Raw genomic sequence first — 26,733 nt, forward strand, 5'->3', positions numbered from 1 at the left:
TTACAAATATAGAAACATGGAAGTTTGGGATTTTGTTATATACCTTAGCTTTACCTAGCACTTTTTAAATGACCTGCTTTTGATACTAGTAAAAAATGTGCAGCCTTTCTCAATCATTTTTATAAAGAAAGAAAATGCATAATTATCAATATTACGACAGTTTTATCTGTGGAGACTGTCACACATCCTTTCCGACCACTGTTACTTAATGAGATCTTACTGACAAACATTAATTGACACATATCTCTACCTGCAAAAATAAAGCAAGGGAAGTTAAATTTCTTTAGAAAATTTAAGCAGAGTCTCCTGCTTGTAGCTGTACAGGAATCACCCATTTGCTACAAAGAAAACAAAAATTACACACTTGCAATGCTTAGATCACTTTTACTAACTTTAAATCTTGTTTTCCCTAGTGACTTGAAAACCAGCAGCATGACTACACTGTACAGGGTGTTCCTAGTGATAATCATACTTTCTTCAACACCTAATACAAAACACAGACATTGTTTTAACAAATATAACTTGGCTGACCTAGAAGATGGGATGAAGGAATAAGAGAGTCACGTCCAATTCCTCATGGATTCTCAGCTTGAATCCTGGATTTTGCACAGTTTACCTTACGAACATGATCTGAGTGACATTTCACAAATTCCTGGATAAATGTTGCTACACTCTGCCAGCAGAGAGACTGGCTGTGTCATGCACAGATCAATAATAGCACTGTGTTTCATCAGCCTCAAAATCAAAAGTGCTTCATCTGGCAAAAGCCATGGCCCTTGAGGATCTGACATATATAAAATGAATACTGTACACATGATGTCTACTACAAAAACTGCTAGTGTAAAGACAAGTCTAGAGACAAAAAGCTGAGTATATGTAAATAGGAAAATATGTATTTTTATATATAAAGAAGTTTTAAACTCCATTTTATGAAGAGTGTCACAAATACCACAAAGAAGCAACTGAAAAACAGAAATGAAACAAAACTTTTATGACACCTGGAAGAAATATAAAAACACAGGAAAATCCAATATTCACAATCTTTGCAGGAATTCTCAAGAAAACAAAAGGACATTTTGAACTGTACACAGTAATATCTATGACAGTGGGCTGCAATAAAATGCACTCTAAGCTATACATAATGCCTCCTTATCAAAATTATGTTCATTGAAAATCTTCTTTTATCTTATTCAGAGTAACTACTCAAAGTAGAAGTCTTGAGACCGTCAGTCATCATATACTATTATCATATACTATCATCAGTCCTCAATATAGGTTTTCCTGAAGAAACAACAGAAATTTATGTCTCCTACCACTTAGACTTCCTCGTATCTAACAAAATCTTTTGGTGACAGAGCTTGTAAAATATTCAAATAAGTGCAGCACTTGTAGAATTTTAATTGAAGTTACTTTTTATTATAATGCTTCTCCTTCATTTTTCTCATAGTAAATTTAGTTTTATTATTTTTTTCTGCCAAAGTTTTTATTGCAAACAATACATTGAAAAGTAAGTATTTTTATTCTTTTGAAACCAAGCCTTTAACAAAATATCTCGAGTACTTTATCAAGATTTTGATTCAAAAAAAAGATATTAAACTATCTCTATGCCCCCAACTAAAACAAAAAGCTTTTTCCTTAAAAAATGTCATGACTAACTCACTAAAAACATGTTTCCTTATGCTCAATCCTCCAGGTAGAATATGAAATAAATATTTAAAAAATCATAATTTATCTTTTGTTTTCTGCATTTTTCATACCAAGTTATATACTACCTAAATTAAATAGCTTTAATCTTCTCTCAGATCTGCAATCAGCAACATTTAAAGGGTTTTACAAGACTAACATTTCTGTGTACATGATACACAAAAGCCGTTTTTCCTTCTCTGCATATCTTCTGCTTAAGACTAATGCTCTTTAAATGCTCCTGTTACACACCATAGAACAGGCATTTCCTTTGGGTTACTTCCTTCATTTCAACATCCATCTTCCCTGTGCCATGGCTTTATATATGTATGCCTTCAGTGGTGATGGCTTCTTCCTCTGGCTCAGAATTTCTCTTCCTTATAACCTGACATTTGAACGTTAGTATAGCACTCCTGCTTGGATTCAGGTAGATCCTTAAAAACAAGTGGTTTGATTTATCTTAAATTTATCATCCATCTCTTTTCCACAGCATTAAACTCATTTTAGCATTAATTACAAAAATACTGTTGCCCAGCTGAGCTCTAGGATGTAAATGCACCTCTTCCATCAGTTCTTCAGGTGAGTGAACAATGTTACTGAAGTTGAGAATTTACTTTCCTGTTCATACCTCCCATTAATTCAGCTCATGCCATCAAACAAATCCTCTCTCTTCCTGTTTCTTTTTCATGCATCCTACAGACCCAATATTTTTTTTATTCCTTTAAGAAAGAATCTACCCACTGCTAACCACAAGCAGCTGATTTCTCTCTAAGTCTTCCTTTTTAGATTAGTTGGCCAATATCATGGCATTTGTCTGACTCCAACTGGCAATGGACAGTTACAGTCACCTAAAAATTACAGATCTCATATCTGGTATGTTTCTATCTTCGGTATTTTTTCAATCTTCCTTTGCTAGACAGAAGTCTCTACAAGATTTCTTTTTCTTAGATATTTAAACTTGAGTTACCTGTTAATCTGCTCTCTGAAAACCTTACATTGTTCTCTGGAACAAGGTATTTTCAGATCCTCCTCCTAAGTCTTCAAATGTTTTCCTTCCTTTAATTTCTTTCTTGGATTCTGTGTATTGGAACTACACACATTATTCTAGACCAGTCAAATTACACCAGTGAAAGAAAACATAATCTTTCTGCTCCTCTTGTACAGACTCCAGTTTCTATATTCGAGGATAGTATTTTTTAAAATGGCAACGGGAGGTCATGCTCAGCATTACCTCCAAGGACTCTCATTTTTCTTTAGAGACCCTGGTTCCCAGGAGACAGGCATTCAGCCTCACTCAACATGAAACTCGAGCAATGTATTGGTTTTCATTATGATGTAATGATTTGCTCATTAAAAACACTGTGAGATCATAATGATCCATACTTTTCAATCAGACTCTGGTGGATGATTGAAAGCTTAAGAGTAGTTGTCAATGACTGAAGATATCTTATTGCACTGGCTTGGATTTTTTACGTTGCCACTAATTTTTAAAAAATGATTGAAAGATTTTACTTTTAAAACAAACAGCAAAAAGTCATTTATTTCACAGTCTATCCAGATAGAATAGATATGTAAGGTGTAAACCATTATCTTGGTGAAAAAATAATGTTATCATTCATGTGAGGGATCAACTGAAAAATTAATTTCATGGTACGTGAGATTCTGAGCTAGTGAAAATGATTAAGTGGTACTTATATGCATCAATTTAACCTTAAAGCATGAATTGAGACATTGAGTCTACACTGTGTTCCATGTAGCAGTGCTTAGCTCCAATCCAAATACTAAGTAAAACCAAGTATGATGAAGACAATTTTAGAAATTTTATTTCATATTTACATTTCAATAAGCAATGACTGTTGCACAGAGCCACATAACAAAAATGACTGAATGTGCTTACCAAACTTCTGATACTTCCAAGTCATGGAGCTATTTTTTCTAATCCCATGACCCTACTCATCCAACTTAAAAAATGCAACTCTTCAAATAAAGAACTGTCTCTTATCAATTCCCCTAGTCCCCTAGTATGTACTTGCTAACCATACTAAGCACTCTCCTCCACCAATCTTATGTTCCATATCTTCACAATGAGAAGAATTTATTTACCAGACTAGGACAGGAGCAAAGGAAAGAAGAAGTAAGGCAGAAGATGCCATTACGAGAGTGCAGGAGAATCAACTCACTTAAAGTTCACAATACAAAATTATCTCTCCAATTTTGCATGAGTCTTGAAAACTTTTCCAAAGAACATAATCAGGAAAACATTTATCTAGGCTGGGAAAGAGAGAAAAGAGTGACTGTTAGGTAAAAATCAATCACAAAAGCCCAGCAAAGAGAATTGAAACTTCCAAGGGAGGATATATGGCTGATGGAAACCCAAAGCAGTTATTTCTTGCATGTTATATCACAGTCTATCAGAATACTAAATCACACAATATTAAAAAAAAAAATGCTGTTGTTGCTCCTTCTCCAGAAGTTGAAAACAAAAAGGAACCTCTCACTATAGAGAGATCTATAGGCAAGATTAGAGCAAATAAAAATTTTACCACAATAAGTAGGATGTCTTGACATTTCCATGAACTCAGTGGAAATAAGCACATGCATAAAGGGTTTAGTAACTTCCAGAGTTAATAGTAGTAGTTACTAATAATGAATAATTCATGGACTGCTCTGGTGAACAAGCCTAAGAGTACCGGTCCAATTCCAACGCAAACCGGTTTTCTGTGACAATCTGTAAGAAAATCTAATATGCCAGATCTGAAATGTAATCTCTTGGCAACATATGAATTCCCAAATCAGTGAACTTCTTTGTGTGAGATTAAATGGTGAATAAATATCCTCTGACAAAACCATATATTATCCATAGAACTTTACATAGTAGAGAAGGTTCAAGAATCCAGTGTAGCTTTATGCTTAACTTTCATTAATGTGCAGGTCACAGTGAATTCAATGAAGACACTCCCCTGAACACAAAAGGAAATCCTATTATGATAGTATATGTTGAGCTTTTCCAGGTCTCAAGTGGTATCTTATTCAGGAAAATTTTTACAGGAAAAAAACGAAAATTGAGTTCTCTTTTGGTTCATGGTGTTTTTTCCAATAGTAAGATAAGAGTCAATACAAAGGAAAGTTTGATCAAATCACAGGGAAGGTGAAGAAAAATAAGCTCATATCACATGACATTAAAAACATAAAAATTACAGGATTGTATCTTCTGGATTTCATTTCAATACGCATACAAGTATGTTGTATCATCTAAATGACTGTTCCATTACTATATTAAACTATTGGATATAAATATATTAGATATATTTACAGATATGTGTACAACCTCTGTTTGTAACATTACAATAACATGCTAATTCTTTTGATACAGGTTCTTTCTTCTAATATAGAAGAATGCTTTTTAGGATTTCTACATGATACAGCAATATAAATTGTTTTTATTGTAAGCTTATTCTCTGAACTTCACATAGTTTTCACAAATTTTAATTCATATTATGTTTTTCTAGAATTTACCTATCTCTAAGTTATTTCATTTTGACAGGAGTATAAGTCTAGCAGTCCTAGTTCATGCCAACTGTTCTTTTTAATTTATGAATGAGACTCATTCCCTACATGCAAAGTACTTCAAATGCTGTTCATCAATAATGCAACATGTCTATTGTCATTTTTCTTCAAAGATCAACATAAATTGTAAAAAGTATTTTGCTTTATTTTTGTTCGGTAGTGACAACACAGTTTCAGGATAAATATATTTTACATATAGTTCTGTTAACAAAACAGACTTCAGGATGCTGTAAGTATTTGATGCAGCAAAATATCAAAATAATTAAAAAATTTTGGTGTAGATGCATTTTAAAAAATCAGTTACTCTCATTTTTACCCTTGGCAATTCCTTATTTTATTTCCAAGTCAACTTAAGAAGCAATGCTGACTCAGTGGTTAGAGGAAGTATTAGAGATTTCCCCATTTAGTAACCATAGAGTTTGAGCAAACATATTTGACTAGCTGACTGTTTCTTTCCAGGCAGAATTTTGGAGTAGGACTTGAAAAAGGTGAATTCTAATCTCAGAGAGTCACAGAGCATTTTCTGTCTCTGTTCCCAGCCTTTATGTGACTGCATACTCTGATTTTCAATTTATCTGGTTCAGCAAAGCTTTAATAAAACTGCAACAGACCAGAACCTATTATTTTCAATATTGTCAATTCAAAGCCTTCAAAAATTACAAGTACGGCCCAGAAATTAAAATTAAATTCAAAAAAATTGAGGTTTGAAGTAAATTACAGATAATTTTTCCTGCCTGCAGATAATGGCACTGCTCAGGTCTGGAACAACACAGTGAGTCTTTCTTTCAAGAACACATAGACTGGGCGTGTGTTTCGAGCTTTTAATTATATACTGCGCCTGCAAAGAGATCTTTTCAAGACAAATATAAACAAGGCTAAAAGCAGTGTGACATCAGAAGTAAAAAACCAGAATTTCTCAATCAAATTTTGAGAAAACATCAGTCTCATCAGTTCAATTATTAGATAAACCTCTGCTGTCTTAGACTGCATTTGCAAACTCTGGAAAGGTCAGCAGTATATCCTGGTTTACCACAGGTTTATTCCTTCTGGTTTACCTTTCCATTTCAGCTGCATTTTAAGAAAAAGTAGAATAGAAAATTTGCTGGTTTGATTTTTAAATATTTTTGAGAAATCTTCTTTACTTCTTTTTGAGTATTGCGTCCAAAGATTACAGTTCTTGTAAACTAACCTAAACTACTCTTACTAAAAGTAGTTAGGAAAGATTATCTATACGCTTCTATAGAAGAGGGGATAAATCACGATTCTCCTCACATTCTTGGGAACAGACTTTTCCTAAACAGCTTCACAGAATTCTTTGGTTGTTCCATTACAATCTGTGCCAAAGGTGGACAGCTGCAGAAATGATTTTGCATCAGGTTTGGCAAAGTGCTAAAGACGACATATACAGGGTTTTTATTTTTAAGATACATACAAGTAAGAGGTTCCAGGCTGAACTTTGCCCTGTAAGAATGGAAAGGAACATTGTTTAACAGAGCAGAAGCAATTTGAATTCTTATTAGATTATTTTTTACCTATTAAAATATGAAGTCATTATTAGCATCTCTACTTTGACTTTCTTTTACTACTTATATATATGAAAGTCAGAATTCCTGCATATGCTACTGACGTAGTAGTAACTTCTTGCTAGGTTTATTTGAATAAATTACTATTTATGTTTAACTTGAAGTCTTGCAAATTTCAATTATTCTAAAACATTTAATAAAATTTTATCATTCAGATCTTCTGTAGGTATCATTAACATTATCATACACAATGAGAAATATCTTTTCATGCTACTAGAGAAAGAAGAAAACCCAACACTTAATTTAGAAGATGTGACACTAAATGTAGAATCTCTTATGAACTTAATAAAAATGCACAAATGCCCTGGAGTACATCCATGTAAGAGATTTCAAACACATAAACCCAGGACATGGATCAAAGTGTTTTGACAGGAAACAACCGGAACAATCTACAAGCATTTCTAACTGGACAATGTTTATCTAGAAAGCCCACAAACCTGTCCAAGTAATTACACATTTGCTGGAATGAACAAAATGTGAGGAAGTTTCAAAAGCAGTTCTAGCTACCGCAGGATAATTACAAATATCATTCAGTTTACAATTTCAAATTTATTCATAAAATTTACTTCAAGGAAACCACAACCATACAAAAATTGTTATATAAATAGCAATACATCTTTAAAGAGTGAAAAACCCTTCATGAAAACCAGAGTCTAAGTGAGATCTTTGCATAAATAATAGTTCTGTCAATAATTTCCAATGCATCTAAATTTGTCATCAGTTTCTTCTTTGTTTCAGTGTAATTGAATAATGCTAAATTGGCTGACTTACTTATATTTGGGTACCATAAGAGGAGTGAAGCTGTGATGCTGGTTTTGCAGATGCAACACTGAATTCTGGTCTGTCCTTTAATACACTGAGCAATAAAAAATAGTCAAGAGAATATGTAAAGAAAGCCACAACCTTTAAAGAATAAAAGGCTTTCTTTAGCACTTTACTTTTCTGCTTTCCATGCTCACACTTTTCAATGCTTGAGATAATCTATTAGATAAACAAACTATGAGCTCAGGGGGAAAAAGTTCCCTTAAAATTCAAAGAAAAGTGAAAATCAAATAGCTAAAATAAAGTTTGGAGGTATGTTTAAAATGCTGTCAGAAAAAAAGTGTCGTCTGGGTCACAGTTAAAATATGCTTCTAAAAAAAATTAAAAGCTTCCCAATTCAGCAGAAGTGTATATATCTGCAGGAATGCATCTGAAAAAAACTTTACTTAAACATTCACATTATCTGCATTTGACAGGTTGACTTGTTCTTATTCTGAGATTCAAATTTCCTGCTGAAGTAGACTTACACAGGCACTTTGCAAATGCCCATAGTATTCCACAAAGCAATGCAGCTTTCCTGTGATATCACCTGAGAAACACTGGAGAACTGGAGATGCAAAAGTATGGTACATTTCAGCAGTGGGCCTTTGAATAGCCTTGACATGAATAAGAGAAGCACTAGTGACTTAACCTGCTTATGATTTTAATTTCTTATTCAATATACTTTGTCTGGATTTTTGCCACAAGAATGACACTGCATAAAATTATTATTACTGTGTTGTAAGCAATAAATACACTCCTCTTATAAGCACTTAATGGTAGAAATTAGTAGAGAAGGAGACTAAACCTTAGAAAAAAGATCCTGAACTTTTACAACCATTTCTTTCAAATGCTTTTCTTAGAAACTAAGAAAATGCTAAATACCATTGCTTCTGCATTAAGTATCTGCTCCAGCTGTGATTTCTATACACCAATAACAAAATGTAACTACTGTACTTCTGTACAGATGGTCTTGACTCAGTGTTAATGTGAATCCTTAGAGAATGTAAGTGTTGATTCTCACGTGTGCAGTCACTTCACAGCCATTTTTTTAAATATACAAGGAATTGCTTTTGCAGAAATGAAACAAAGATATCTACATTACTGCAAAGCATTTATAAGGCCAAACAAAACTAGAACTTAAATCCAGAATTCTGAACTCTTAAGAGCACACAAATATACACCTACATACATGTCTGTGTGGATCTTCAAGAGAAATACACAAAACCATGCATGAATATATATTCTGAAAATCAACAGATGCCAGACAGTCCTTAGGTTGCATGAACTGTAAAATCTGTCTCAAAATGAACATCTGGAACATTTAAATCTTAAATCTAGAGTCGATCTTCTAGATTCCCTGGGGACTATAACAAAGGACTGACTGCACAAACATCTGTCCTTGTCTGCTAAAGGATTTATTTTCTTAGATAAATTCAGACAAAATGGCATCTTGTCCAAGCCATTATGTTAATGTTTACAGTTGCTAGACTGCTAAACTTACCTTAGCCTAGGATCAAAATATTTAATACACGTTTACTCAGAACTTTATGGTTATGGCAGTTAATAGAAGTTTATTTTTGGATATTAGTAATTTTGGCACTCTTTAAGTATTTAAGATTACCCCAAATCCAGAGATTGTGTCAATCTTTTATTTTTTCATGATTTGACTGCTTGTTTTTCACCTTCTACCTCTCAAGGAAATTCTAAAATCTAAAGTAACAAAAGTATTAACAAAAAACTTAACAAAGATTATTTCCCTTGCAGTATCTTAAAAGTTCACTTCTAGATAGTATTTCTTACAAAAAACCCCCATACAAGTCCCACACACAAACACGTGTTTTACAACCATTTGATCTGTCTGAATCAGGGTTCTCTCTCTAAAACATGAGTCTACCCTGCAGTGACTGTGTAGGTTCTTTACCTCCTTAATTTTCACCTGGCAAGTAGCCCAAGCCTCTGCTTTAAATTTCCCACTTGGTAGCACTAGTATGGCACCTGAAGAGTAATTAGTTGTAAGAAAGGGAATTTGAATTGTTTGCTGAGAAGGAAAAAAATGTGCATGCCTAATAAAGATTTTTTCCTTGAGTACCTGCAACACCATTTATTTATTTTTGCTTAGAATGCACCACCCTTTAAATAGACTAGTGACCATTTTTTTTTTAAAACCTTCCAGAAAAACTGAGTGATAGAAAACCAGTTTAGTTTTAAAGCCATGCTGTTTTCATTTTAGTCAGTCTTTTCCATTACACCCGCTCTTCCGTTACACAAATTTTGTCCCCTCCGCCTTTTCTTTTTTTTTAACCTGTTCCCTGATAACAGCTTTTTCTATTTAATTTCTCACATTGCTCTTCTATGGACACCTAAGGAGTAGTCTTCTAGGAAGGCAAATCATGAAGATGTCTCAGAAATCAGAACATTTTAGCTAAATTACACACATAGTTCCCTGTGAAGTTTATACTGTCCATGAAACTTTGTATTATGATACTGTTTGTAAGATAGGCAGATCTCCACTGGTTCCAATGACCTTGGAAACACTTTTTGAACAATTCATTACACATATATAGTTATGCAAAATGAGTAACAGAAATGAAGTTTTCCCTCCTCCAGAAATTAGCAGTTCCCTAGCCCTAAGAAAGTGAAAAGTGCTGCTCCTGATACTGCTTCTGCCTTCTGTGCAGACAAAAACACGGAGAAGTTTAAGGGGGAGGGGATTTGATTTCTTTTTTAATGTCTGCCTCCTTCCAGCAAGTCCATCTGTTGTAGCACTATAATTCTGGAAGCAGGATATGTGTGTGACCAACAGGAGACAATTACTGCATAAGTGTTTGTTGATTCAGCTCTATAAAGGGCAGGCCAATCACTACAGTATGAACAGAAAAGAATTCCAGCTGAGGAGCTGCATATAGATTAACACAAAATACATATATACATGAGAATGGGGAAAACCAGAAAGGAGTAATAGCATGGAAAAGGATTAAGTAGGAATGAAGACTGAAGCAGAGAAGAAAGTTGGTGTCCTTGGGCTGTTAACTAAATACTTTTACTAATCTCTATTTCCATAAACTTTGTTCTTTTGCTTTTCACCTTAACAGAGAAAGATGGGATTAAATAGATATGAAACTCGTCTGAGCTCCCTTTGGAAGAAAACTCCAGTTGTCTTGGGGTGTAAAGAGACAGTGTCTGTTCTTCACAGAAGAACAGATGCTAGTTCTGGGCTAATCAGATTACCAGGAAAGTTTGCAGACTACAGGCTAAAAGTGAAACTTACCTTACTCATTTGAACACATGTAAAATATCAGCATGAAGGCCATTTACGGAAGGATAAATGAATGGGGTCGACACACTAACCTCAGTATCATTTGTACATAATAACTGGCTCACATAAAGCATGGTAATATAAAATATTTCATAATTTTGACAATAATAAATTAAAATCCAGAAATTAGTGTTACCAAAAATTCACAGAACTGCAATAGCATTAAGGTGAACATTGTAAGACACTGTAATGAAAAGTACTTTACCTCTATGGTCAGTTTACTAGTGTGAAGTGTCTGATCAGCCAAATGTAGCTGATTTGTTAACTTTTCATTGGTTTCTTTAATCTTTTTCATGGAAGCCACTGCTGACTTTTTTTCACTCTGTAAAACAGCTATCTGCTTCTGCAGTGATTTAATTTTTTCTTGCAGTAGAGCAACAGAGTAGGCTGGTTTCTGGACAGTGGTATTTCTCCCTTTTGCTCTGTTCACTGAACATAAAATGGCATGTTACTAAATGGACAAAATCATCATAAGGAACATGATTTATGATTTTTTTTTGGCCCTTCACAAATCTCTAAAATATTTCTCAGTAAGCAAACTGGTAAATTAACAGTTGACCTATAAAAACATAAAATGTATAAAAACAGTCAACCTGTAGGCACTCCACGTTGTGCTTTTTCTGAAGTGCCAACACTACAAAATCAATACAGACTTGGAAGTTAAATGTGTCTTGAGTTTCTGATCAATATTACCAAAAATAAAGGCTTCAGTGTCTTGTTACAAAATACATTTAATTTGTTGCATTGGCTGTGTTGGCTACAAGGGGCAAACATGAACAAAAGGTAATAAAACACCTCATATCAGTCAGTAGATTCACTAGGTGGGACTTAGTAAAAACTTACTTTAACTGCGTGAAAAGATGCTGTTTGACAGTCACTTATATGCGAATTCCACCTTAAAATGATGAGCTAAATATTTGAAAATACACATACAAATTCAAACAAGCAAATCTTGCAACAGCATATCAGTGGGTTGGTGTAATATCAAAGAGGTTTTAGTAGGCAGGAATGTTTTATCAATCTTACTTATGAAATATATAATATTCATATCTTTGCTTAGAATTGATGGATAAGATGGTATGGGATAGCAGGTCCTCCTCTTGGAATGTAATTTTTCTAGGTCTTTAATCTGTTAATGGCACAAATAAAAACCAGAAGTAAAAAGCAAGCCACTCTTCATTGTGGCACACCAGCCACAATAGTGCAAGTTTTTGCAGTTTGAATTGAAAGAACAAAAATTACTTCAAATAATACATAAATTCCAATTAATTTTAATTGGAAAATCATTCTTACAACATCATCCAAAAAAGAGTAAAAATTTCTGCCTTTCACATCAAATGTAAAAGAAATAATGAATGGTTATAGGTGATTCATGGCCTTTTCCAAATAATCTCAGAGAAAAATGGAGTATCTGTTAATACATACTTTACTTGCTTAGATAAAGCATGAATTTACTAGTAGGGAAAAAAGATGGTCTGTATTACTTGAAAGTCTATAGCATCCTATTCTTCAAGATATTTAAGTGAAACTAAAAAGGAATAGCAGTCTCATTAGTTCAAAAAGAGGAAGACCAGATTAGACACTGAGCTGTAACTAGAAGATGCATACATCTATATGAACATGCAAGAGAAGATCCCTGTGTTTGACCGGGGTTTAACAGAAGTCTGCTGAGTGCCTTTTAAATATGCGATTTGAAAAACCAGCTGTTTCTAGAACCTATCAAATGTTCAATGACAGAAGCAGAAACTGAAGAAAAATGTTGTTTGCAATACATAAAATAAAAATGGCCAGAGTTTGGCATAGTCTAAAATCAAAGTACTAATTTCCTGGGTATTAAATGCTCAGTGTATTTTTAACCACTTTTGATCAGGAATTCTGCAGCATTTATCTAATTTTTAAAGTCTTCAGATTGCAATTTCTATGTCATATCATGCAACATATTCCTGGGAATATTCATATCTAAAATAGCTGCTACGCAAATTTAGAAGAGTAAAGAGCAACACATTCTCTACTAGCTGCACTGAACAAACTACTGACATTGCAGGATAACTCATTAATGAATTCTAGATTTGTACAATCACCACACAATTTGAAAGACCAAGAACTGAGCTCTCAGCAGATGACGAGCAAACAATCCACACCTGCAGCAAAAAGATGGAGATCTCCACTCTAGGCCACAGCTCTTAATAAATGTATGATTGTAAGAGTGTGCCCGTAACTCTGCTGATAGTGCACAGGGTATTATATATTCATACCACATGGGGAAATACTGACCAAGTCCTTGTGTCATAAATTATCTCATCTCCAACCCCTCGCACAGCTCAAGACTTAGGAGATTTCTTCAGCCTCTCTTTGTATGAGAATACTGTGACTCAGCAGTAGGGTCCTTAAATCCTCTGGATGGATTTAAGAATCCTGTTAAAATTGGTGTTCCTAACTATTAATACTAAATGTTTGTGCAATAATATCTTCCACACTCATAAACCATGTTTTCAGGTGCTTTTCCTGCAATCGGGGACTTCTGCTGAAGCATATTTAATGCTTAGGGCTCTCCAGACACTTCCTGTGTATGCTTCAATTCCACCAGTCTGTTACAGATGTAATCAGAATATATCTGTCTTCTCCACTAGGAGCAGAGAGTAAATACACGCCCTACAGGAATCGTAATGGATGTGCTACACTACCAATAAGAGAGGACAGTCTCCTGGATTCCCTGCCTTGTATGTCCTCACTCAGGAGCCGCAGGAGATTAACAGGAGTAGCACACTTGGTCAGATTTTCACATATATCATGTACACCTACTCATACTATGTATTGTTACCAACAAAGGGTTGCATAAGAATTTTCCCTTTTTTCAGTTTTTCTGACCAAAAAGTATTGATTAGATAACACAATCAAGTATATTTAACAAGACCAGAGAGTTTGCATTTGCTTTAAAATTTTGGAAACTAAGAAAACACAATTTTTTTTAATATTCTGCTATATTCAGTATTATATATTTAAGTATTCAAAATACTGAATTTCAAACTAGTTATCTAAAAGCAGCAAGCTCTTCGGCGTTTCAGTATTCTATTTTTTGAACTAAGAAATAATAATATCTGCTTATGTTTTAAATTCTGTGAAGTGATTTATTTGGACAAACACAGGAGGGAAAAAGTATTAGACACTATTAAAAAGTCCAAGAATGAGTCATCTGTTACAGATTGTATGGAGCCTCTAAAGACCTGGGACATAACCAGCTGGCCCTCTTCTCTGAGAAAACAGCACATAGATGTTAGCAATGAGACAAGCAGTTCAGATCCCAGACAATGAATTTAAATAGGCTAAGAAGAGGCTAAAAGCATACTTTTCTCAAGACAGAATCTCCTGGACACAGAGAGAGTCAAAAGTATCTTTCTAAGATGGAACAATTCGTCCAGTGCACAACAAACGAACTGAGAGATGTTTATGCTTGATTAGTCAGCACACCATTTGGCTAGAAGGGAGGGAGAGAGGGGTGTTGCTGTCTCCCTGTTATGGGTTAGGTCAGCCTGTTCTGTATAGCTCTTCTGACTGAGAGAAAGTTTAACGTGATGTCTGTGGCATTCTTTGTCTGCATTGTGAGACAGCACCATTAGCCTACAGCAGCTTTACATTTTTTAATCATCCAAATACGCTCCAAATACTTTTACAGATATATTTGGTTTGTATGGCCAGGTTTTGGTAGTGGGAAAAAAGTTAGCTTATGTGAAAAGCTGTCAGAAGCTTCTTCCATGTCCAGCAGAGTCAATGCCAGCCAGCTCTAGCCAGACCTGCAACTAGCCAAGACTGCGCCAATTAAAAATGATAGCATCTCTGTGATAACATATTTAGGAAGGAAAAAAATGATTGTGCAGATGTAATTGTGGCCAGAGAAGAGCAGGGTGAGAATATGTGAGAGGAACAACTCTGCAGACACCAAGGTCAGAGCAGAAGGAGGGACAGGAGGTGCTCCAGGTGCTGGAGCTGGGATTCCCCTGCAGCCCATGGTGCAGACCATGGTGAAACAGCTGTGCCCCTGCAGCCCATGGATGGAGGATCCATGAATGCAAAGATCCACCTGCAGCCCACAGAGGAGCCCCACACTGGAGCAGGTGGATGCCTGAGAGGAGGCTGTGACCCCATGGGAGGTCTGTGCTGCAGCAGGCTCCTGGCAGGGACCTGCAGACCTGTGGAGAAAGGAGCCCATGCTGGAGCAGGTTTCCTGGAAGGACTTGTGACCCCATGGGGGACCTACACTGGAGCAGCCTGTCCTTGAAGGACTGCACCTCATGGAAGAGTGACCCACATGGAGCAGTCTGGGGAGGACTGATGCCCATGGGATGGGCTCACATTGGAGATGTTCATGGAGAACTGTCTCCCATGGGAGGGACCCCACACTGGAGAAGGGGAAGGACTCCCCTTCCTGAGCAGTGGGAGAAACAACATGTGATGAACAGACCGTAACCCCCATTCCCTGTCTCCACGCACTGCTGGGGGGGAGAAGGTTGAGCAGGGAAGGAGGGGGGGGTGGGAATAAGGTGTTTTTAAGGTCTTATTTTATTTCTCATTATCTGGCTGTTAGTAAAAAATTAAATTTATATCTCTAATTCCAATCTGTTTTGCCCATGACAGTATTTGATGAGTGATCTCCCTCTATCCCTATCTCAAGCCATGAACCCTTCATTATATTTTCTCTACCCTGTCCAGCTGTGGAAGGGAGTGAACGAGAGGCTTTGGTGGATGCCTGGCATCCAGCCAGGGTTAATCCACAACAGCAGACTTATTGTTCAGAAAATATTCTAAAATATAATGCATCCACCCACTGAATATCTGGAAGCAGGCTTTCACTTTAATATCAAGAGTCAAATTAATTAAGAGTAGAACAGCAGTGCTAATATTAAACTACAAAACTCCACCCAGGAGAACAAAACAAATTCTATTATATACCTTTTTATTATATTGCTCATTTTTGACTTCTAAATGAACCACATTGCAGGGCTTTTTTTCTTCTTGTTTACTTCTGTCTGGCAGTGGATCAATGTCTTGCACTGACTTCATAATCACTGTTTCCAAACTTTCAGAAGTTGGTATTTCAGAGTCACTAAAGTAGCCCATGCCGGAAACAAAACAAATCAAGCTAAATATTAAATGTTCCACAGTCAATGCATAAGCACACAGAAATAAACACATGCAAGAAAGAAGGGAAACTAATATAAAATCCAAACAGTAAAGTGACTTATTCAACACATTTTACAAATACAATGAAGAAAAAAATCTATCTCTGAAATTTTTTTTTCAAGTTCTACTCTGTCAAACGCAATCTCGCTACAATGCAGGGAGGCCTGAGACTTCAGCTGCTTCTTAAAGGACAGCTTTTGTGAAAATCCACAGAAGTGGAAAAAATGAAAAAATACTTGATTGTATTTCTAGTCTGTGAACGGCTTGTAAACTACTAAATTTCTACTTTCCTTCACTTTCACATTTTATAATAAAACAAGTAAATCCACAATACTTAAGAACACTTTTTTTCAATTGAGCTTTATTTGTAGTGTTGACTGAGACAAACTCAGAAAGTACACTTCAGAGGAAGCTTATTTAGCACCCCTTTGCAGTGCTTTTAAATTCTGTAAACTTGTTAATCCTTTCGCCGAGATTGCACGCTGTGCAGAGAAACTGGACCTGAAACTTTAAATCTTTTTCAGATTTTTCCTTAGAATTGCACTCAATGTGCTCCTAATTTCCAGTTTTTCACTGCCTTACCCCACATTATCATTACATTAAGGTAGAGAAATCTGCCTTAAAACATGAAGTCTTGGATATATTCTTTTCTATAACATCAGCGGGTATTTATCATCATTTGTTTGAGCAGATTTGTGAAGGAATCCCTTGACAGAAGTCTATTTTGATTTGTTACTTTTTAAACCAAGGTATTTAAAATAGCATAACTGAGTTCAAATTAAGTTACACCATCATAAAAATCAATGGTTTAGAGATGCAGTCTATTTAAGCAGAGAAAAGCCCTCAAACTGACAAAAAGAATTCACACATAAACATGTTTATACTTTCCATAACCTGTCCTGACACTCTGGTATGTATTATTGACTGATGAGAACAGAAATCAATGCAATGGTTTAAAGGTGCTGCAGTACCACTGAGATATTTCTAACTATACACACATTTCCCCCACCTGCTTTCAAGGAATGTTCTATTTAGAAAATGGAAGGCTTGCATTTAGAAACTCAGAGACAGGTACTAGTGATAAAGAATGGTATTTATTAATAAGCAGAAGAGGAAACAAAATGAAGATATTTCCCTAACTTGATGAGAATGACACCTTGACAGTTCACTTTCAGAAATATTCACTGTTCTACGACAAGAATTCCCTAACCCAACATTTGTATAATTATTAAAGGTAGTATTTATGGCTAGCCACAAGTGAAGCTATGCAATTACTTTTCATTTCAAACTTAAAGTGGAATGACAATGTGCTTGCTCAATTTTGTTCTTAAGGAGAACAACATAGCAAATTAAATACTCACTAATTACAACATGCATACATGTTTCCATATGTGCAAACAGGTATGTTTTCTATTAAAATCAGATCTGCAATATTTAATTATATATAAAACCAACCAAAAACCACTAATGATAACAACTGACAAATAACACAGTTCTTAATTTGTTTTCTCTCTCGAGACACTGTGTTCAGGAACCCTCTATTTTGCAGGGGGAGAAGCAGTAGAAGAGCTTCACATTGATTTGCTCCATATGACATATAAAGCCAGTATAAAGTCTATGAAGAAATTCCATTTTCTTTTTTCTTCTCCCATGTTTCCTGTATTTTGGATACATACAGGCTTGAGAAATTTCTTTGCTTGTCTCTTAGAACGAAGCCTTGGAAGACAAGGTGTGATAACCATTTACCTAGCCGCTAAATGCTGCCTCCTCAAGTATATGGGAACATAATACGGAGAAGCAAAAATTCTCTATGTTTATGAAGCTTGCCAGTGGAATTTTCAGAGAGCCTTTTGATTCATGACTGAGATTGTATGTGGTAACCATTACCTTTAAAGAACTGACTTTTTAACCATCATTCAATTAAAGTTGGTACAATGACTGCATAAAACATACATGAAATAATTAGTGTGGATGGTTCTTAATTTAAAGGATGTTAAACAGCTTGTAGACATCTGCTAGCAAGCTGAAATGGGTCATTCAAAATTTATCTAACTAAATTAAGGGGAAAAAATGTTTCTCCTCCCGGGTCGGCATGTCACAAGATAACTAAACTGACTTAGTAGGCTTGCCTGGGAATCCTTAGCTGTCAGTGGTGAATATGCAAAGGGCCAGCAAATTAAATCAACCTGCCAAACTGTCAATTTCAAGCCTCATGACTGCATGAAAATAGCATCACTAGAAGAAATCAAGCATTGCCTTCTTTTGGGTTTCCTGGCACCTATTCAAATACTCATGCAGTTGTGGCTAATTTCGCATGCAAATTTCAGTCAATAAGCTCAGAACAAGACCTCCCAAGATATTTCAAAGGATCTGACAGTATTTTTTTTGAATACCAAATCAACAGTAGTTGAAATTCAATCTCCATTTGCTAGTGCTTTACATATGCACAGTGTCCCCTCTACAGGGCTAAGTTAATGAGAGCCGTACCTGCTTTCACTCACATCCTCCCAGCCGTCCTTACTGAAGTTCTCAAATACATTACTCATAACCTTGATGGACTGTTTGAGTAAAGCTCCATGATGTCCCAAAGAGCTCTTTTTCTTGGCTGTTTTTAATTTAACCTTGGTGCCTGTTATCTTGCAATTACATTGCCCAGAGATTGCCACTGCTTTGGCTTTATCCGGCAAACACTTCTGCTCCTGCACTTGACTCAGCAAATCTTCACTTTCATTTCTCAACCTGTTAGCTTCTGTCACTTGCCTCTTCAAAGAGGCAGCTTCTTTTTCCTTCTCATCAATCACTAACTGAAGTTCTGCTTTTTCTTTTTTATTTCACAAATCCTCTTAAGTAGTATTTCCAGCTCTCTTTTTCTTGTGTCTCCATCTTCCTTTTGCACCTTTAAAGATTCTTTCAAATAAATTTTCTCATTCAGTAAGTCTTTATTTACTTCTTTCTGTTTCTTTAATTCCCCTTCAGTAGCTTTGAATCTTCTTTCTAATTGTTGTACCTAACAAAAGCAATTTTAGCATTCACAATATTTCAACCTGTCCTGTAAAAACGCCAAACTATGTTTTCAGATATATTTACTATATGACAATAATATTACATGAAGAGCAAGGACAAAAGCTATCTATAGTCCTTCATTTAAAAATAATTTTAACATAGTACAGATGAAAACATTTTAGACGCAATAATACAGCTGTTGAACAAAGGGCAGATGGTAAAAGAAGTTACAATTCCAGGCAAAGTGACACAGAAGTTTAAGTATCCCATGCTAATGAATCTTCCTGATGCATCTTGAGCCCATTACTGATTTGGTTATACATACTAATTGAATTAAAAAAAAACATTTTCAGAAGGATTACTACTTTGAAATATGGACAATTTTGCACTAGCTATTTGAATCAACAAGTTCTTTCAAGTGTCATAAATACAGAAATAAAATATCAATTTGATGTTTCAAAAAACCCCAAACAAATCCTAGAAAAATATATTAGAAATTCAACACCTGAAAATTATGGAAGCTAGTATGTGTTTTCTATTCACTAGAAGGGAAAATCTATCATGTTTCAATTAAGAGACTAATTTTACAAGTTTATCATATAAATTTTGAAGAAGCATTTTACCTTTTTTGCTTGTAAAGTCCTTTGAGGTTTATGCATATTGAAGTCCATTAACAATAAACTGATTCTCTAGGATGTTCTGGAATATCCACATAAAAGACAATTTCCAGAAATAAGGGGCAATTTTAATTTTAGCAGATACTCAAGTGATTATTTAGTCTAAGAGATTTCCTCAGAAGCTTGAAAAGAGCATCAGAGCAAATCTTGTGCTCAGTAACCACTTACTCCAATACTTGGCACAAATCTTTTTGGTTGCTTTTGTACAAGCGCAACCCCTTTCACTCTTTCACTAAGCTAAGTGTCAGGGGTTCTAGATTTCTCTGTACATGGTTAGGAAAGGCTGATTTTCCAGGAGCTATACTAGCATGTGTATGGCTAACTTGAACTCCTAACCTTGTAAAATACTGGCCAGTTCCCACACTTTGTAGCAATACAAAATGTCAAAACTATCTTTGACACTTAAAATATTGAAACCATACTATTGCTGCAAGATTTTACTTACAGGTTTTTACAAGGACATTTTGCCAATGCTTTTAAATGATTTGAAGATTTATGAAATGTTTTACAAAGTGGGTACTACAGACATAATTCAAATAAATGAGAGCTCTTGATGTACATGGAAAATTAGGACAAGAGCTGATCAAACTTCATATATATTTGTGAATTGGATACTGAATTTGTGAGTTTGATAGGAAATCTTTAATATGAAGAGACAATGCATTATAGCTACATTAAGTTATCGGGTGAAATTCGAAATAAAAGGGATTTTTTTTTCAAATGCTTTAGTGAAACAAAGGGTTACGATTAGAATCACAGTTTGCACTTTCTACCCCAATGACAACGTGTTAGACCAATATCTTTCTTCAATCCCCTTCCTAAATTGAGATTTTCTCAGTTCTTTAAAGCAACCTTTTGCACTCAGTAGCACTTAAAGTCATGTATGACAGCTGGAAGGAAATGAACAATGAATAGCTTCTACACCTATCCCTAAGGTACCATCATAACTCTGTATATCCATAGAGATAAAAATTATGTAGTACCTGGCAAACAAAATTATAGTTCTGAAATATAGATGATAAGCAAGCATAAACTGTGTGACATTTCAGATGGTAGCATTCATATTATTTCAATTACTCACTCTACCTTAAGATAAATGAATGTGAGCACTTCCTATTCTGTGTGTTATTATTTTAACATGATGTTTGTCATTCAGTAATAACGAGATGACAGCCTTCATTGCCTGACCATATGGCAAGTGTTACAAGTATACGCAATCACATCATCTGCTGTAAATTACCATACTTCCTACAAGTTAATTCACAGATAAAAAATAAATAGACATACCTGAACTGACATTCAAAGTTATAGATTTGTGTTTATTCAATTTAAGCATGCTTTTAAAGATTTATAAGTAATTAAACAAATAGTTTTGCAAAATGACAAACAAAAGGCATGATACTGTTTGAAGGATGCCTTTTCTTTGCAAGCAAACAAAACATATGGTAAAATACAAGTGAGCCCTCTTAAGTGAACACCTGTTAACATACTAAACTACTTGTGTATATTACAAATATCAATACAAATAACAACTAGTTAAGAATATCTCGTTACTGCATGAGGCAAAACCTGTAGAATGAAAAGCAATAAAGATAAAATACTTACTATATTTGTTAAGCTAAAGAACACTACATGTGTATGGTACTATATTGTAAAAAGAGTGGTAGACCCACATATGTAGAAAATATTTGCATATGCAATATTGGGCTAAAATTTAAATACAACAAAAGGTGGATTTATTACTATTATGCATCAATTCTATTCTGTAGAAGAGCTCTATGGAGATTAACACCAGATATAATCTAAAGTTAAACACCCAGCCAAAAAAATTAGGGTTCCCGAAGTTCAGGGGAAAAATGCTAAGTGTATGGTATTTACAATTTAGGTAATTTCTTAGCTTTTAACATTATGCCCCTAAACACTCTTTTAATTTTCTATGACATTACCTATGTTTATCATACAAGACACATTCACAGCTATTTCCCTAGAATTAATTTCTGAGCAAAATTCAGGAAAGCCACATTTTTAAATTAGGTAGGAAAACAATGGCTAAAATTCATGAGTACTGACATATACATATATATATAAATAATTCTTTTATTAAAATTTAGATCTGTTTGCTAGGGTTAGCATCTTACCTTCTGTGACATTTCATGTGAAACTTCTCCCATATACCTCTTTGCAGTATTACTCTTGACCTCATCATCTTCACTAAGTTTAAAAACTGGCTATATCAGAAAGTAAATAACACATCACTATCATATAATAAATAAAATACATTCTGACACCTAGTATTTCATTAAAACAATCCATAGACATTTTAAGGAAATGCATTCTTTATTTCTGTAATTATTTATAATGTGGTCTATCTTCTTGACAAGCCTTTTGGTCAGTTTCTAAAATGACCTCACTTCAAAGTGTTCTGTCACATAATTATGAATTTCTGTAGCATCACAGTATGTTTTTTTCAGAGTACAAGCTTTTCAAAGGTACAATAGATCTGCAGGTTAAAGACACTCTACTTTCATTCCAATTTTTATTCTTTTACAGACTATTCCCTCTATGCCTTAAAAGCAGAATTCATTGCCTTTTTATCTACACAGTCACTATCAGTTTTGTTCTCTAGGTCTTGTCCCCTGCTAGGAGGATCAGAGTGATTGTTGAACAAAGCAAACAGTAACTGAATTACGATGGATGAAAACTTTAAACCCTGGTTTTTGTTAAGTTAAAGATCATGTACTTCACTAGATAAATCACACAAATCATTGAACTGAAATACTGTGAAATCATAACAATTAGAAATTGATAAAACTAATGATAGCTAATACAAATCTAAGCATCACTGTCAGAGACAGCTATACATTTGAGATACCAAAAATCCCAAGTTAAAAATTAGACTTATCCATAAAAAAAATGTTTAGAAGTACCAATACATATGCTCAATCAGAAGTAAACCATATTCTGTTTAGATTTTAGTCAAGAGCCTTAGCATTCACAAATCTCCCACTGCTCACAGAAATGAGCAATTACATACCTCAGAAGGATTTCACCTTAGAATATGAAATACCGCATTACAGACCAATACTCTAAAAGCACCACAATATTAGTATTTCTTTTTTGGTCCTTCTTTCCCCCAAATTAACTTAAAGAATTAATCTTAAGGGATAAATATCTGTGCTACACGGTGGAGGTCTGCTTTAGAAGTAATATTTCAAACTACAAGCAGACACTGTAGGTCACTTAAAAACTTTTGATTTATAAACAAAGCAAGTGTAGAAGAAAACAGTGTTACTCTCTGTAGATTCACAATCCTCTTGATATAAACAGTGACTAACAAGTTTGTTAGAGTGAATTAGACCTTTCTTTTGTCTTTGGAACATGTCATGGCCAATTAATACTTCTGTATTCATGAAATAAATGGAACACTATTCTAAAGATAATAAAAGCTGAAAAAGGTAAAACTATGCATCTGGGGAATATGTACCTTTACCTTGATATTAATATGTTAGTTCCCATGTTACTTCAGACTACGGTCCCCCAGCACAGTGGTACTGCATACATTTAGAACATTCTTTAAGTAACACACAAAGATAATATGAACATGCTTTTCATCTTTTTCTAAATATTCACTCATTTGAATGCCTGTTGTAGCTTTTATATCAGCATTTACTGTACTCCACTGAAAAGAAGAATTATTTCCCATAGTCAAAGAAACTGATCAAAGCACACAAGGTGTTATGTTTATTATGTGGTTGTATTAAAATGCAATTTAAAACTCTATAAATAAACATATTATATGCAGATAATAAAGAATACTACTGCAAAATGGATAGAAAAGACTATACATGTTCAGTATTATCAAAGAAGACACAAGCAACATAACTGAAGTATAGCCAAAGGTCACTGAAACATAACCCTTTCTACTGAGCAGAAAATATATGGCCCATTCAAGCCCCTTCTTCCCTCCTCCCTTCTAATTGTTATGTAATTGTTCATAGGAATTGGTTAGGGAGGCAGTGAACAGCATTGCCTTTAACTGTCTGTCTAGGACAGCAGAAAGATACATCATATCAGTCTACTCAGCAAGACATGCTCTACCTGTCATACTTCTACATAAAAAAACAACATCTTCTCCCTCAAGGAATATACCCACAAGTCATAAACCCCACTATCTTCAGTCATCAAATTACCATGGTCTTACATAAGGACACTTACATCCCACTGAGAAAACATAGATAACTGTCAGCTTTAGAACATAAAACTTAATTCCTAATTAATAGTCACCAAATCTGATGATGAGTTAATTCAACCCTGCTGCCAAAATGGTACTTGAACTATGAAACTATAGCTCACTATTAGTATTTGCAGAAAGCCTGCTTACACAGAGAAAAAAACCACCCATTTAAAAAAACACAATAGAGCTCCGTTATAGTCACCTACAAAGAACCTATATAAACAATCAAAGGAATGACATTTTTTCCTGTAGTACACACCAGGTGAAGGATTTCCCTGACAGACAAAAGGTGTTATGGTTCACAAAGCCACTGTGTTACTGACTCCAGTGGTAGCTACCCATGCTACTGGGTGGAAAGAAACTTCTGGTGGGAAACACCAGGGTGAAGACCAGAAGGGAATGCCACTCCCACATATGCACTGAGGACGCAGTAAATTCAGAAGTCTCATAATGAAAGAAGCCTTCAAACTGTCTCATTGAAGAAATAGCAGGCCAACAGTTTACTGCTTTTTAGGAAGGCATTTGGTATTTTTCTGAATAGGATTTTATGGATCCACTATCCTGCTTTTGGAGGAAATACCGTGACTACCTGCCAACATATTCTTTACCTTCATGAACAAATAATGACATGAATAGCATGAACAATGAATTTAGATTTGATGACTACAAGAAAATAACTGGACAACAGAATAAGAGTGGAAAGAAATTGGGAATGGCAGGAACAGAGTTTCCTTTTCCCTTGACCCACTTCATCTTTGACCAACAAGATTTGAAAAATTATATGGAAGAACAACATAACTATTTGTTACTTCTTCCTGACAAACACAGCTGATATCCAATAAAGACAATTTTAATATAGGAAAGCTCAGTCTTTTTTTACAGATTTTATCCCTTGATATTAGAATGCCTGATGAAAACAGGTATCTGCTAAGGTGAAAGTGAACTCCAACCTAATTGATAAAATGAGGAAATTGGCATCAGATTTTCTTTTATGAAAGACAACATACTAAAATTATGAACAAAGTGTATTTAGACCACATCAAATTTGGACTCTCAGCAAATTACTGGTAATAGACATGAGGGTGTATTTTTATCTAGGAAGAAGGCATTTAACACGCTTTTTAAGGCAGAGGGTGTATGCACTTTCTTAGCGCATGAGCAAGGACTCATAACATACACTCATTTATGCTCAAAGATGGACATCCAGCTTCAGTCATTATGGTGCAACCTTCTAGAAAATCTCAAACAATACATGCATCACGACACTGCAGTGCCCTTCGATTTGCAAATGGAATAAGGAAATTACTTTTTAGAGACCTTGTGAGCAACTGTTTTTTTACATTTCAACTGGCAAAATATGGAAACGGCAAGAATCATCTCAGTCTTCAGTGCTTAATACATATCTTTGGACTTTAATCTTACCAGACATTTCATTTATATGACACCCATAACAAAGACTGGTAAAGGTAAATAAAATTTGCCTAGAATGCTTCACTAGGAGCTTAAACATTTTTTTCAGTCCCAAAAAAAGAAAAGCTAATCGTTATACTAATTACCAAACCAGAAAAGTGCATCTACCCACACACTTTTAAAAGAGGATATGTTAACCTGAAAAGAGAATGAAAAAAGAAGGAAGAAAATACTAATTGCTAAAGCACTAAACATGTCAAGAACTGGCAATTCTGGAGATCTGATATTTCCACTTAATTTTAAAGATAGAATTTTAAAATAAAGGAAAAAAAACTTTATTTTTTCTTTCAAGTGATCAACATTATCACAAAGAAGAGAAAACAGCCACCAGCAGAAAACTGCAGTAAATAATGGTAAGGCTTTATTGCTAAGAATGTGTAGAGTATTTCTCCAAGTCTCCTACATACTACCTTTGCACAATACTGTGCATAAAGAATTCACCACAGATGCAATACCCAGCTGGACTGTAATTATGCATTCTTGAATGTTTCTCCCAGACCATTCAGGGACAGCTAATAATACAAAGAATCAGAGGAGTGATTGAGAGGCAGTGGCAATATATTACCTATCTGACTGACAAAGACTCATCTTCATAAAACCATTATCTATGGTAAAGATTATAAAGATACAGAAGAAGATATTCATGATCAATTCTTACAATTTCACCATTTTGATTTACTTTCAAATTCACACGCTTTGTTAGACTAGTATTAAAACCGAAGTCTGAATAAGCATAACATTTCTATACACTGTATTTCATACATTAGTTGCAAATGTATTAGTGTGTATATATTCATATAAATTGTCATTGAATTAATAGATATGTGGAGAACTAATGGGCAAACATACTTTCAAATCATATGTATGGCCTTATGGTTACAAAATGCACATTGAAGAAAAAGCAATCAATCTTTGGAGAGAAAATAACCTTATATAAATAATTAGTATTCTGACAGACTACTGTACTGAGTGGCCAGGTTTTGGTGGTGGGAGGGCCTACAGAAGTGGCTTCTGTGAGAAGCTGCCAGAAGCTTCCTCCATGTCCAGCAGAGTCAATCCCTGGCAGCTACAAGATGGACCCACTGCTGACCAAGGCCAATCAGAGTTGACAGTTAACACAGTAACATATTTAGGAAGGAAAAAAATGATTGTGCAGATGTAATTGTGGCCAGAGAAGAGCAGGGTGAGAATATGTGAGAGGAACAACTCTGCAGACAC

At 34.8% G+C, this 26,733-nt stretch overlaps 1 protein-coding gene across 1 annotated transcript in view; it reads right to left on the reverse strand.

The window, feature by feature from the left end:
• The window catches only part of CNTLN (centlein), a 198,954-nt gene that overhangs the window by 47,721 nt on the left and 124,500 nt on the right, over positions 1 to 26,733 (reverse strand). The window contains 6 exon segments of the mRNA XM_039567578.1: positions 11,159 to 11,384; positions 12,006 to 12,093; positions 15,900 to 16,054; positions 18,619 to 18,952; positions 18,955 to 19,138; positions 21,950 to 22,035. Coding sequence (XP_039423512.1) covers positions 11,159 to 11,384; positions 12,006 to 12,093; positions 15,900 to 16,054; positions 18,619 to 18,952; positions 18,955 to 19,138; positions 21,950 to 22,035 — 1,073 coding nt within the window.

This window comes from Corvus cornix, chromosome Z (genome assembly GCF_000738735.6).
Source record: "Corvus cornix cornix isolate S_Up_H32 chromosome Z, ASM73873v5, whole genome shotgun sequence".
Classification (NCBI taxonomy): domain Eukaryota; kingdom Metazoa; phylum Chordata; class Aves; order Passeriformes; family Corvidae; genus Corvus; species Corvus cornix.